This window comes from Papio anubis, chromosome 7 (genome assembly GCF_008728515.1).
Source record: "Papio anubis isolate 15944 chromosome 7, Panubis1.0, whole genome shotgun sequence".
Lineage (NCBI taxonomy): Eukaryota > Metazoa > Chordata > Mammalia > Primates > Cercopithecidae > Papio > Papio anubis.
In genome coordinates, this window is record NC_044982.1 from 142,685,070 (window position 1) to 142,697,689 (window position 12,620).

The 12,620-nt window shown below is 40.8% G+C and overlaps 1 protein-coding gene across 4 annotated transcripts in view; it reads right to left on the bottom strand.

Annotated features, from left to right (window-relative positions):
• CASC4 (cancer susceptibility 4) overlaps positions 1–12,620 on the bottom strand; it is a 122,094-nt gene that overhangs the window by 36,973 nt on the left and 72,501 nt on the right. For all 4 annotated transcript variants that reach the window (XM_003900865.4, XM_003900864.4, XM_009210065.3 and 1 more), the window contains exon 7: positions 265–363. In XM_003900865.4, the coding sequence (XP_003900914.1) occupies positions 265–363 (99 nt within the window). The remainder of the gene's footprint in view (positions 1–264; positions 364–12,620) is intronic.

Consider the following 12,620-nt stretch of genomic DNA (forward strand, 5'->3'; position numbering starts at 1 on the left):
GAGGAAAGGGAATGTAGCTCAGAGTGGCATAATAAATAATTCTTCTGTTCTTAAGAAAAAGACTGTAACAATCCACCAGATAAAGTGAAGTTTGAGATGACTGTTTCTCTCCGAGCTTTCACTAGTCTTAAAAAATATATAACATTACCTCAAGGAATAAATGCTATTTCACTATACTGCTAAGTGATATATTTTATACACTACATAACTGTACATGACTAGTAAGTTGGTTTCAAATGGAATTATAAGAATAAGACTTCATACCTGGAGGCATATTTGGGGAGAGAGGTTGTCCAGTTGGAAGATGGGAGATTGCTTGATGACTTTCATATTGAGAAACTGAAATAGGTGGCTTCCTTAAAGCTACAAGAAAAAAAAAATCCATATTATTCCCATTGATACTATGATTTCTAAAAAAAAACCGACTGTGAATCAATTTACATTGCACTAATTTTATGTTTATTCTAATTTTGTAATCCATATAATTGGTATGCTAATTTATTTATAGTTACTAATTGATACACTCTACCATCCTTTTTTTTTTTTTTTCTTTCAGGACAGTCTCACTCTGTCTCCCAGGCTGGAGTGCAATGGCACGATCTCAGCTCACTGCAACCTCTGCCTCCTGTGTTCCAGCGATTTTCCCTGCCTCAGCCTCTGGGGTTGCTAGGATTACAGGCACTCGCCACCACACCCAGGTAAGTTTTGTATTTCAGTAGAGATGGGGTTTCACCATGTTGGCCAGGCTGGTCTCGAACTCCAGATCTCAGGTGATCTGCCCCACTCAGCCTCCCAAAGTGCTGGCACTACAGGCGTGAGCCACCGCGCCCAGCCCCATCACAGATTTTTTTGACCAATAAATCTGACCAGAATATAAGCTCCGTAACAGTACAAACTCTGTCTTCTTCACCACTATATCCCCAACACCTAGAATAGTGCCTAGCATGTAAGAGAAGTTCAACAAAGATTTGATGAATTAATAAAATGGACTGGGCGCGGTGGCTCACGCCTGTAATCCCAGCACTTTGGGAAGCCGAGGTGGGCAGATCACAAGGTCAGGAGTTCAAGACCAGCTTGGTCAACAAGGTGAAACCCCATCTCTACTGAAATACAAAAAATTAGCCGAGCGTGGTGGTGCGCATCTATAATTCCAGCTACTTAGGAGGTTGAGACAGGAGAATCGTTTGAACCTGGGAGGCAGAAGTTGCAGTGAGCTGAGATCGCGCCACTGCATTGCAACCTGGGTGACAGACTGAGACTTCATCTCGAATAAATAAATAAATAAATAAATAAATAAAATGAATCTCTTCAGATACAGTGATCTTCAACAGTGAGACCTCTTTATAGGCATAGTACAAATAAAAATTGACACAAGTTAGGTAAGGCATTAAGAATATGTTATTCTTAGTTGCTCAGATTTTCTTTTCTTTTATTTATTTATTTATTTTTGAGACAGAGTCTTGCTCTGTCACCCAGCTTGGCCAACAAGGTGAAACCCCTTCTCTACTAAAAATACAAAAAATTAGCCGGGGGTGGTGGTCCATGTCTGTAATCCCAGCTACTTAGGAGGCTGAGACAGAAGAATCACTTGAACCTGGGAGGCGAAGGTTGCAGTGAGCTGAGATCATGCCACTGCACTCCCGCCTAGGAGATAAGAGAGAAACTCTGTCTCAAAAAAAAAAAGGCTGGGCGCGGTGGCTTACCCTGTAATCCCGGTACTTTGGGAGGCCAAGGCAGGCGGATAACGAGGTCAGGAATTAAGAGACCATCCTGGCTAACGCCATGAAACCTCGTCTCTACTAAAAATACAAAAAAAAAAAAAAAAAAAAAATATACACACACACACACACACATACACTTTTTAATAACGTATTCCTATAGAAAATTTGGAAAAATAGAAAAGCACAAAGAAATTAAAATTTAACTGCAGTACTACCACTTAAAGATAACCACTATTATCATCTGGAGAGTATCTCTCTGGTGAGTTTTTAAAAAAATTTCTGTATATTATACTGTATACCTTAAAATTAGGATATCATATCATATATACTATCTTATAATCTTTTTATTTGTATTTCATACATATTTTCCATGTCATTCCATTTTTCTCTACAATACTACCAAATGATAGTGCTGAATCAAAATTGTCAATGTTATAGTTTTGGCTAGAGAGATCTGGGTAAAAAATTGCCACAAGGGGCCAGGAAAGGTGGTTTACACCTGTAATTCCAGCACTTTGAAAGACCAAGGCATGTGAGTCACTTGTGGCCAGAAGTTCGAGACCAGCCTGGCCAAAATAGCAAAACCCCATCTCTACTAAAAATACAAAAAATTTAGCCCAGTGTGGTGGCACATGCCTGTAGTCCCAGCTACCTGGGGGGCTGAGGCAGCAGAATTGTTGGAACCTGGGAGGTGGAGGTTGCAATGAGCCGAGGTCGTGGCACTGCACTCCAGCCTGGGTTGCAGAGCCACAAGGATTATTTTTATTTTTTATTTTCTGAGACAGGGTTGTGCTCTGTTGCCCAAGCTGGAAGGCAATGGCACAATCATCGCTCACTGCAACTTCAACTTCTGGGCTCTAGTGATCCTCCCACCTGAGCCTCCCAAGTAGCTGGGAACACAGGCTTGTACTACCACATTTGGCTAATATTTTATTTTTTGTAGAGGCAAGGTCTTACTATGTGGTCCACAATGGTCTCAAACTCCTGGCCTCAAACAATTCTCCCACCTTGGCCTCCCAAACTGTTGGGATTATAGATATGAGCCATCACGCCCAGCTCCCAAAAACTTTAGAGCCCCATAAACTATAACAACTTAACTAGTTGGTGGATAGAGTTTTACTAACATAGGAAAAAGCAATGTGTATCCTGTAAACACTTTGATTTCTATGCTTTTTACTTTGCCTTTTGTTTACTTTCCTTTTTTTGTTTTCTTGAAAAATTCCTTTTAGAAAATTCCAGCCTTGTTTTTGTTGAACTAAGGGGAAAGGTATTTATTTATATCTAGGAGAGAATAGTTAGAGGACTTCCCAGAGGCCAGAAGTAATCGTTATAAGCCCCATAAATATAAACACCTACTATATACCTAAAAAATTAAAAATTAAAAAAAGAAGTAATTATTATAGTTAGTGGTACTGAAACAAATGATGATCTAGAAAAATGCTACCTGACTTGGAGACAATTAAGAGTGCTAACCTTACCCTCCAATTTTGTGTAGGAGATACTTGTGCATACACATACAAGTATCTATTTTTTTCCTTCACAAAAATGAGATTATGTTATACTTGCTTTCTTGTAACCTGTTTTCTTTTTAGTTTAAAAAATCACAGATACAGATTGGGTGCAGTGTCTCAGGTCTGTAATCTCAGTATTTTGGGAGGCCAAGGCAGGAAGATCATTTGAGCTTAGGGGTACCTAGCAAGACTTTGTCTCTACTAAAAGTAAAAACAATTAGCCAGGTGGGGTGGCACACATCTGTAATCCAGCTACTCAGGAGGCTGAGATGGGAGGATCACTTAGGGCTGCAGTGAGCCACTACTGCACTCCAGTCTGGGTGACAGAGGGAAACACTGTCTTAAAAACAAAAAACTACATAGATATCTTTGTTTTTTTCTTTTTCTTTTTTTTTTTTTTGAGACAGAGTCTCAAATCTGTTGGAGTGCAGGCTGGAGTGCAGTGGCACGATCTTGGCTCACTGCAAGCTCTGCATCCTGGGTTCACGCCATTCTCCTGCCTCAGCCTCCCGAGTAGCTGGGACTACAGGCACCCGCCACCACACCCAGCTAATTTTTTGTATTTTTAGTAGAGACAGGGTTTCACCATGTTAGCCAGGATGATCTCAATTTCCTGACCTCGTGATCCGCCCGCCTCGGCCTCCCAAAGTGTTGGAATTACAGGCGTGAGCCACCGCACCTGATCCAACACAGATATCTTTGTATGCCAATAAATACAGCTCAACATCATCCTTTTTAGTGGCTACATATTACATTTTTACGGATGTAACAAATTTAATGAACCCTCCCTATAAGATTTCCATGTCTTCAATTTATCATTATCAACAATTTATGATGAACATTCTTTTTTTTTTTTGAGAAGTCTTGCTCTGTTACTCAGGCTGGAATGCATCAGTGTGATCACAGCTGACTGGAGCTCTGACCTCCCGGGCTCAAGCAGTCCTCCCACTTCAACCTCCTGACTAGCTGGGACCACAAGCATGCAACACTACACCTGGCTAATTAAAAAAAATTTTTTTTTGTAGAGACGAGGTCTCACTATGTTGTCCAGGCTGGTCTTGAACTCCCAAGCTCCAGCCATCTTCCTGCCCTGGCCTCCCAAAGTGCTGGGATTATAGGCATGAGCCACTGTGCCCAGCCTATAAATCTTCAGATAAGAAAGTACTAAGTCAAACAAATTAAGAATACTTCTCAAACAAATTAAGAAAAAACCGGTAACAAATGTGAGCTTGAAAACAATGAAAGCACGGGGAAAATTAGATGCAGAATAGACCGCAAACAATATCATGACAATGATTTATGACATTAAAGCAGCTCTCGGCCAGGCAGAGTGGCTCACGCATGTAATCTCAGCACTTTGGGAGGCTGAGGTGGGCAGATCACAAGGTCAGGAGTTTGAAACCAGCCTGGCGAACATGGCGAAACCCCGTCTCCACTAACAATACAAAAATTAGCCGGGTGTGGTGGCATGTGCCTGTAATCCCAGCTATTCAGGAGACTGAGGCAGGAGAATCGCTTGAACCCAGGAGGCGGAGGTAGCAGTGAGCCAAGATAACACCACTGCACTCCAGCCTGGGCAATGGACTGAGACTCCATCTCAAAAATAAATAAATAAATAAAGCAGCTCTCTTTATATTTTAACCTGGTCCTCTTCATTGAAGACCAGAGAGCCAGGGGAAAAATATACAAGTCAACAGGGAATATCATGCTGCTATCAGAAAATACCATTAATAGCTAGGCTGCTGATATGGTTTGGCTCTGTGTCCCCACCCTAATCTCATGCTGAATTGTAATCCCCAGTGTCAGAGGTGGGGCCTGGTGAGAGGTGACTGGATCATGGAGGTGGTTTCTAATGGTTTAGCACCATCCCCATAGTGCTGTCTCGTAACAGAGTTCTCACAAGATCTAGTTGTTTAAAAGTGTGTGGCACCTTCCCCTTTGCTTTCTTCCCCTTCTCTGGCCATGTGAAGATGTGCTTGCTTCCCCTTCGCCTTCTGCCATGATTGCAAGTGTCCTGGGGCCTCCTCAGAAGCAGATGCCTGTACAGCCCACAGAACCATGAGCTGATTAAACCTCTTTCTTTATAGATTACCCAGTCTCTGGTAATTATTATTTTTTTCTTTTAAACATTTAAAACAAAAATAAAGATGGGGTCTCACTATATTGCCCAGGCTGGTCTTGAACTCTTGAGCTCAAGTGATCCTCCCACCTTGGCCTCGCAAAGTGCTGGGATTACAGGTGTGAACCATCGTGCCTGGCCTCAGGTAGTTCTTTATAGCAATGCAAGATCTGACTAATATAGCTGCTAAAACATATATCATTGATAAAGCCATTATTAAGGAAAAGTATCAAAGATAAAATAATAAACTATATTTACCACAAAGAGAAAATACAGGCCACCAAAGCCATTAGAGCACACAGTTTTTATCTTATCACTGATTTTTGTATTATTTATTTTTATTTTTTTGAGGTGGAGTCTCACTCTGTCCCCCTGGCTGGAGTGCAGTGGCGCGATCTCGGCTCACTGCAAGCTCCGCCTCCCGGGTTCCCGCCATTCTCCTGCCTCAGCCTCCCAAGTAGCTGGGACTACAGGCGCCCGCCACCATGCCCGGCTAATTTTTTGTATTTTTAGTAGAGACAGGGTTTCACCGTGGTCTCGATCTCCTGACCTTGTGATCCGCCTGCCTCGGCCTCCCAAAGTGCTGGGATTACAGGCGTGAGCCACCGCGCCCGGCTGTATTATTTATAAAGGAGAGTTGTCAGTGTAGAAATTTAATCATTTGACAGTATTTATTTATTTTTTATTTTTGAGACTGAGTCTTGCTCTGTTGCCTAAGCTGGAATGAAGTGACGTGATCTCAGCTTCCTGCAACCTCTGCCTCCCAGGTTCAAGCAATTCTCGTGCCTCAGCCTCCCAAGTAGCTGGGATTATAGGCGTGCACCACCATGCCCAGCTAATTTTTGCATTTTCAGTATAAACAGGTTTCACCATGTTGGCCAGGCTGGTCTCGAATTCCTGATCTCAAGTGATTCGCCCATCTTAGCCTCCCAAGGTGTGAGCCACTGCACCCGGCCAATTGGACAATATTTATTAAGTATCTACTATATGCCAAGATCTGTTTTTTTTGTTTTGTTTCATTTTTTCAAGATGGAGTCTTACTCTGTCAGCCAGGCTGGAGTGCAGTGGCACGATCTCAGCTCACTGCAACCTCCACCTCCTGGGTTCAAGCAATTATCCTGCCTCAGCCTCCTGAAAAGCTGGGATTACAGGCGCCCGCCACCACGCCCGGCTAATTTTTGTATTTTTTGTACAGACAGGGTTTCACCATGTTGGCCAGGCTGGTCTCAAACTCCTGATCTCTTGATCCGCCTGCCTCCGCCTTCCAAAGTGGGATTAAAGGCGTGAGCCACTGCGCCCTGCCAAGAACTGTTTTAAACAGCTGGAGATTCAGCAGTGAACAAAATAGACCAAGTTATTGTCCCGTAAAGCTTACATTCTTGTTGGGGAGATAACAATAAATAAACAAAAGTTATAGAACATAATATAAATGTCAGAGTACTGTGTATAAATTAAAACAGGGAGATATGATAGAGAGTGGTGGGAGGCTCTATTTTAGATAGTTTGGTCAGGGGAGGCATTTTTGAGGAGGAATCATCTGAGCAGAGAGATGAATGAAACTTGGAGGAACAACATTCCAACAAAGACTAGCAAGTACAAAGACCTTGAGACAGGAGCATGTGCAGCATATTTGAGGAAAAGCTAAGGAGTGAGGAAAAGTGTTAGAAATGAGGGAGAGGAAAGAAGGGGCCATATTAGAGACACAACAGTAAAAATGTTAGGAATAGGTGGCTAGGTGGCAGAGGTAATTGGGGGCTGGGACTATATCTGGTAGCTCCTAAAGAGGTAATAACCAGGCACTAGTCTCATGTCACCTTTACCTCTATATTAGATAGATATCCCTTTTCACAGGTGAGGAAACAAAAAGTTCATGACAGTAGAGGTAAGACATACCTCTCACCTCTCACTTGACTTAAAAATTCAGAGTAAGCATTTCTAAAGAAACTGGTAAGATGCTTACAAAGATGACAGGCGGTTTAGGATTAATCGTCCTCTACTTTTCTACTAGGTTTCAGATGCAGCCTCTACTCTCAGAGGCAAAAAAGAACTGATCCTGCCTTTTCCTCTCATTTTCCTACTCTAACAACAGGGCTACAATCTCAAAACTATTTAGACTTCCAATTTCCTGACTAACAGGACTTCATGATCCAGTGCCTATGACAACAGAGAAGGAGTATGGCACTGATAAGCAGTGGTCCTCAACTCTGGCTGCATTCTAATATTACAGATACTACCACAGACATACTGAATATGGGAATGGGGCATGGGTTTCTGTACTTACTGAGAGCTCCAAAGGTGGTTCTATTGCACAGCCAAGAGAATAAAAGAATAAAAAACATGAGCTTTGGAGTTAGACCAGATTTTCTCTTTTAGAGAGTCAAATCATGGCTCTGTAATTTATTAACTGTATGACTTTGGATTAGTTCCTAATTTTTCTAAGCCTCAACCCTCATCTATAAAATAGAGATGATGCCATTTACCCTGCATGATCAATGTGGGGACTAAGTGAGAATATTTTCCTCTGGATTATGAGACAAGCCTAGCAAATAGTTGGTGATCAATACATACTGGACTATTTTGAGTTGTCAAAGTAACGTATTTATCCTTAGAATGAAAAAGAATCTAAGATTTAGATTGAGAAAACAATCTGATTAGCTTTACAATTTACATGTAAAACTAATCAATTTATGGACTGGCTGTGATCAATTTACTGAGCCTCCTGATTATATAGTTGACTTGCACGTCAGAGTCCTGATGAATATTTACTTATAGTAATGTTTTGGAAAGTTACTGAAACTCAGATCAGCAATTGACCATTAAAAACTCCTAGAAAGAGATGAAGTAATATTAATCATTCTGAAGCACAAACATTAAACACAAAACAATGATATAACATTGTTTCTTTGCTCTGTGTGTATGAACAGATACAACACACTTGAAATTTGCTCAAATACTGGTTAGTGGGATTATCTCAGCCCTCCATGAAATATAGGTAAATGTCTACATGTACTATTTAAAATTATGTTCTCACATGGCTCCTGAGACATGGTCTGTGAGTAATGAGTTTTCTTTAAACTTAGAGATCGATTTATTTAATTTAAAAAGGACAACATCAACTTTCACTGCTAGCAATGATATACTAACCAGTACTGGGTTTACTCTACCCTAAACAGTTATAAAGGCAGGCAAAATACATGAGGCAGCTGTTTGTAAGCACTGTACAACCATCGGCACAAGACCACGGTCCTTAAAAGAAGGGATATATATGAATAGGCAGTCTTTGTGAGCAGAGGAGACAGAGATCATCAGAGTTTGGCCTGCTGAGGTGGCTAGAATTTGCAGGAAAGGATATTACAGAGGAGGAAGCTGTGAGGGATGAAACGGAGGGCAGAAATCTGTATGGGGATTTCCTCTTGGGTCTTTGGCCAAGCCTCAGGTTGTGCATGCACAGGGTGAGACTCCATGGGGTCTAACAGACACCTCCTCCTATAGGGCTGAGAGCTGAACAGAAATAACAGAGGTGGCTGGTGTGGTAGCTCATCCCTGCAACCCCAGTGCTTTGGGAGGCCAAGGTGGGAGATCACTTGAGCTCAGGAGTTTGAGACCAGCCTGTAAAAGATAGTGAGACTTCATCTCTACTAAAAATTACAAAAATTAGGTGAGCATGGTGGCACACACTTGTAGTCCCTGATACTCAGAGGCAAAGGTGGGAGGAGAGCTTGAGCCCAAGAAGTAGATGCTTCAGTGAGCTACAATCACACCACTGCACCAAAAAAAAAAAAAAAAAAAAAAAAAGGAAAAAATACTCCCCCCCTGCCCCAAAAAAAAAAAAAAAAAAAAAAAAAAGGCTAAAATTCTCCCTCCCTTCCCTATTAAAAATAAAAAATAAAGGAAATAACAGAGGTCATGAAGCACCAAGCATCTTTGGTATTCAGATGAGATGCTACAAGGTCATAGTTTTAAGAGTAGGGACCACGCTCTTAGAGTTGGGGTCTTGTTCTAGTGCCCAGGCTGAAGTGCTGTGGCACAATCATAGCTCACCGCAGTCTCAACCTCCTGAGCTCAAATGATCCTCCCACCTCAGCCTTCTGAGTAGTTGGGACTACAGGAGCACATCACTACACTAGACTAATTACTTATGATTATTATTATTTTTAGGCCACACTCTAGAGTTAAAGGCCATGCTCTGAGACTAAAAACAAAATAAAAACTAACTTGCTCTAATGAAGCATAAAACCAAAGCATAAACAAGCCTCACAGAATCAACAGGCTCTGTGATGGTTAATATTGAGTGTCAACTTGATTGGACTGAAGGATACTTTAAGTATTGATCCTGGGTGTGTCTGTGAGGGTGTTGTCAAAGGAGATTAACATTTGAGTCAGTGGGATGGGGAAGGCAGACGCACCTTAATCTGATGGGCACAATCTAATCAACTGCCAGCGAATATAAAACGGGCAGAAAAACGAGATAAGGTGAGACTGGCCTAGCTTCCCAGCCTACATCTTTCTCTCATGTTGGATGCTTCCTGCCCTCAAACATCAGACTCCAAATTCTTCAGTTTTGAGACTTGGACTGGCTCCCCTTGCTCCTCAAGCTTGCAGACAGCCTAATGTGGGACCTTGTGATTGTGTGAGTTAATACTTAACAAACTCCCCTTTATTCAGATCAAATATTATTCAAATTTTAAAATTCTATCTTTTTTCATCCTTCTAGGACTCGAGTTACATACATTTTTAAAATTTATTTATTTATTTAAGATGGAGTCTCGCTTTGTCATCCAGGCTTTATTAATACTTAATAAACTCCCCTTTACATACATATGTGTGTGTGTGTGTGTACACATACATATATATACATACATACACACACACACACACATACAGGCTGGTCTCAAACTCCTGATCTCTTGATCCACCTGCCTCCACCTTCCAAAGTGATGGGATTACAGGTGTGAGCCACTGCACCCTGCTAAGAACTGTTTTAAACAGCTGGAGATGCAGCAGTGAACAAAATAGACCAAGTTATTGTCCTATGAAGCTTACATTCTTCATAATGTAATGTTATGTTGGGGAGATAACAATAAATAAACAAAAGTTATAGAACATAATATAAATGTCAGAGTGCTGTGTATAAATTAAAACGGAGATGTGACAGAGAGTGGTGGGAGGCTCTATTTTAGATAGCTTGGTCAGGGGAGGCATTTTTGAGGAGGAATCATTTGGTGAAAAACATTAACCCACAAATCAAAGAATGTATATGTACATATATACATATATATATACACACACATATATATATATAATGCTATAGGGCTGAGAGCTGAACAGAAATAACAGAGGTGGCCAGGTGTGGTAGCTGGGTGTGTGTGTGTGTGTGTGTATGTGTGTGTGTGTATATATATATATCCTATTAGTTCTGTCCCTCTAGGGAACCCTGACTAATGCAGGCTCCTCCAGTAATTTGTCTGCCAGAACAAAATTCAACACCCTTTAAAAGAAGACAACAAAATACAAACTCCTCAATGTAATATTCATAAAGTATAAAATAAAATTACTAGACATACAAAAAAGCAGAGAATGACCCATAATCAAGAAAAAAAGGAATCAACAGAAACAGAGAGGTGATTCACTTGTGAAAATCAGCAGACAAGAACTTATAAACAACTGTTTATATGTTTATATGTATGTATACATGTATGTGTATATATAATGTGTGTGTATGTGTATATATAGGTGTCTGTGTGTATATATATGTTCAAGGATTTAAAGGAAAATGTGGGAACATCTGGTAAAGAAATGGGAAGTAAAAAAGAACCAAATGGAAATTCTGGAATTGAAAGTACGATATCTAAAATGAAATATATACTGAATGGGCTTAACAGCAGACTAAACATCACAGAAAAAAGGGGTCAATGAACTTGAAGATAAATCAAAGACATTAAACAAACTGAAGGAGAAAAGGTATTACAAAAAACTAAACAAAACTTCAGTGACTTTTGGGATAATATCAAGCAGTCTGAAATGTATGTAACTCAGCCAAGCATGGTGGCTCACACCTGTAATCCCAGCACTTTGGGAGGCCGAGGCAGGCGGATCACTTGAGGTTAGGAGTTCAAGACCAGCCTGGCCAACGTGGTGAAACCCCATCTCTACTAAAAATACAAAAAAAAAAAAAAAAAAAAAGCTGGGCGTGGTGGTGCATGTCTGTAATCCCAGCTACTTGGGAGTTTTAGGTGGGAGCATCACCTGAACCCGGGAGGCAGAGGTTGCAATGAGCCAATATCACGCCACTGCACTCTAGCCTGGGTGACAAAGCGAGACTCCATTTTAAATAAATAAATAAATAAATTTTTAAAATGTATGAAACTTGAATCCTAGAAGGATAAAAAAAAGAATTTTAAAATTTGAATATTTGATCTGAATAAATGCTGAAATTTCCCCAAATTTGGTGAAAAACATCAACCCACAAATCTAAGAACCTCAGAGAACCCAAGGCAGGATAAATACAAAAAACAAAAAACAAAAAACAAAAAAAGGCACATCTTAGTCAAACTGATAAAAATTAAAGATAAAGGGAAAATCTTAAAAGCATCTAGAGAAAAAACACAATAAAAGAGAACGACGAAAGATGGCTGACTTAGAAACAAAGGAGGCCAGAAGACAGTTGGAACTGCATCTTTTTTTTTTTTTTTTTGAGACAGAGTCTCTGTCACCAGGCTGGCATGCAGTGGCGTGGTCTTGGCTCACTGCAACCTCCGCCTCCTGGGTTCAAGCGATTCTGCTGCCCCAGCCTCACGAGTAGCTGGGACTGCAGGCCGTGCCACCACGCCCAACTAATTTTTGTATTTTTAGTAGAGACGGGGTTTCACCACGTTAGCCAGGATGGTCTCGGATCTCTTGACCTCGTGATCCACCCACCTCAGCCTCCCAAAGTGCTGGGATTACAGGCATGAGCCACCACACCCAGCCGGAACTGCATCTTTAACATGCTGAATGAATGCCCTCAACCGATCAGCCCAGATTTCTATATCTGGCAAAAATAGCCTTCAAAAATGAGAATAAAATAAAGATACTTTCAGATAAACAAAAGTTGAAAAATTCACTGCTAGAAGACCTGCACTTCAAGAATGCTAAAGGAAGTTCTTCAGGCTGAAAGAAATGATAAAGTAGAAATTTTAATCTACAGGAAGGATTCAAATTTGTGTCCTTTATAACAGGGATCTGAAAACTTTTTCTTAAAGGGCCACACAGTAAGTGTTTCAGGCTTGT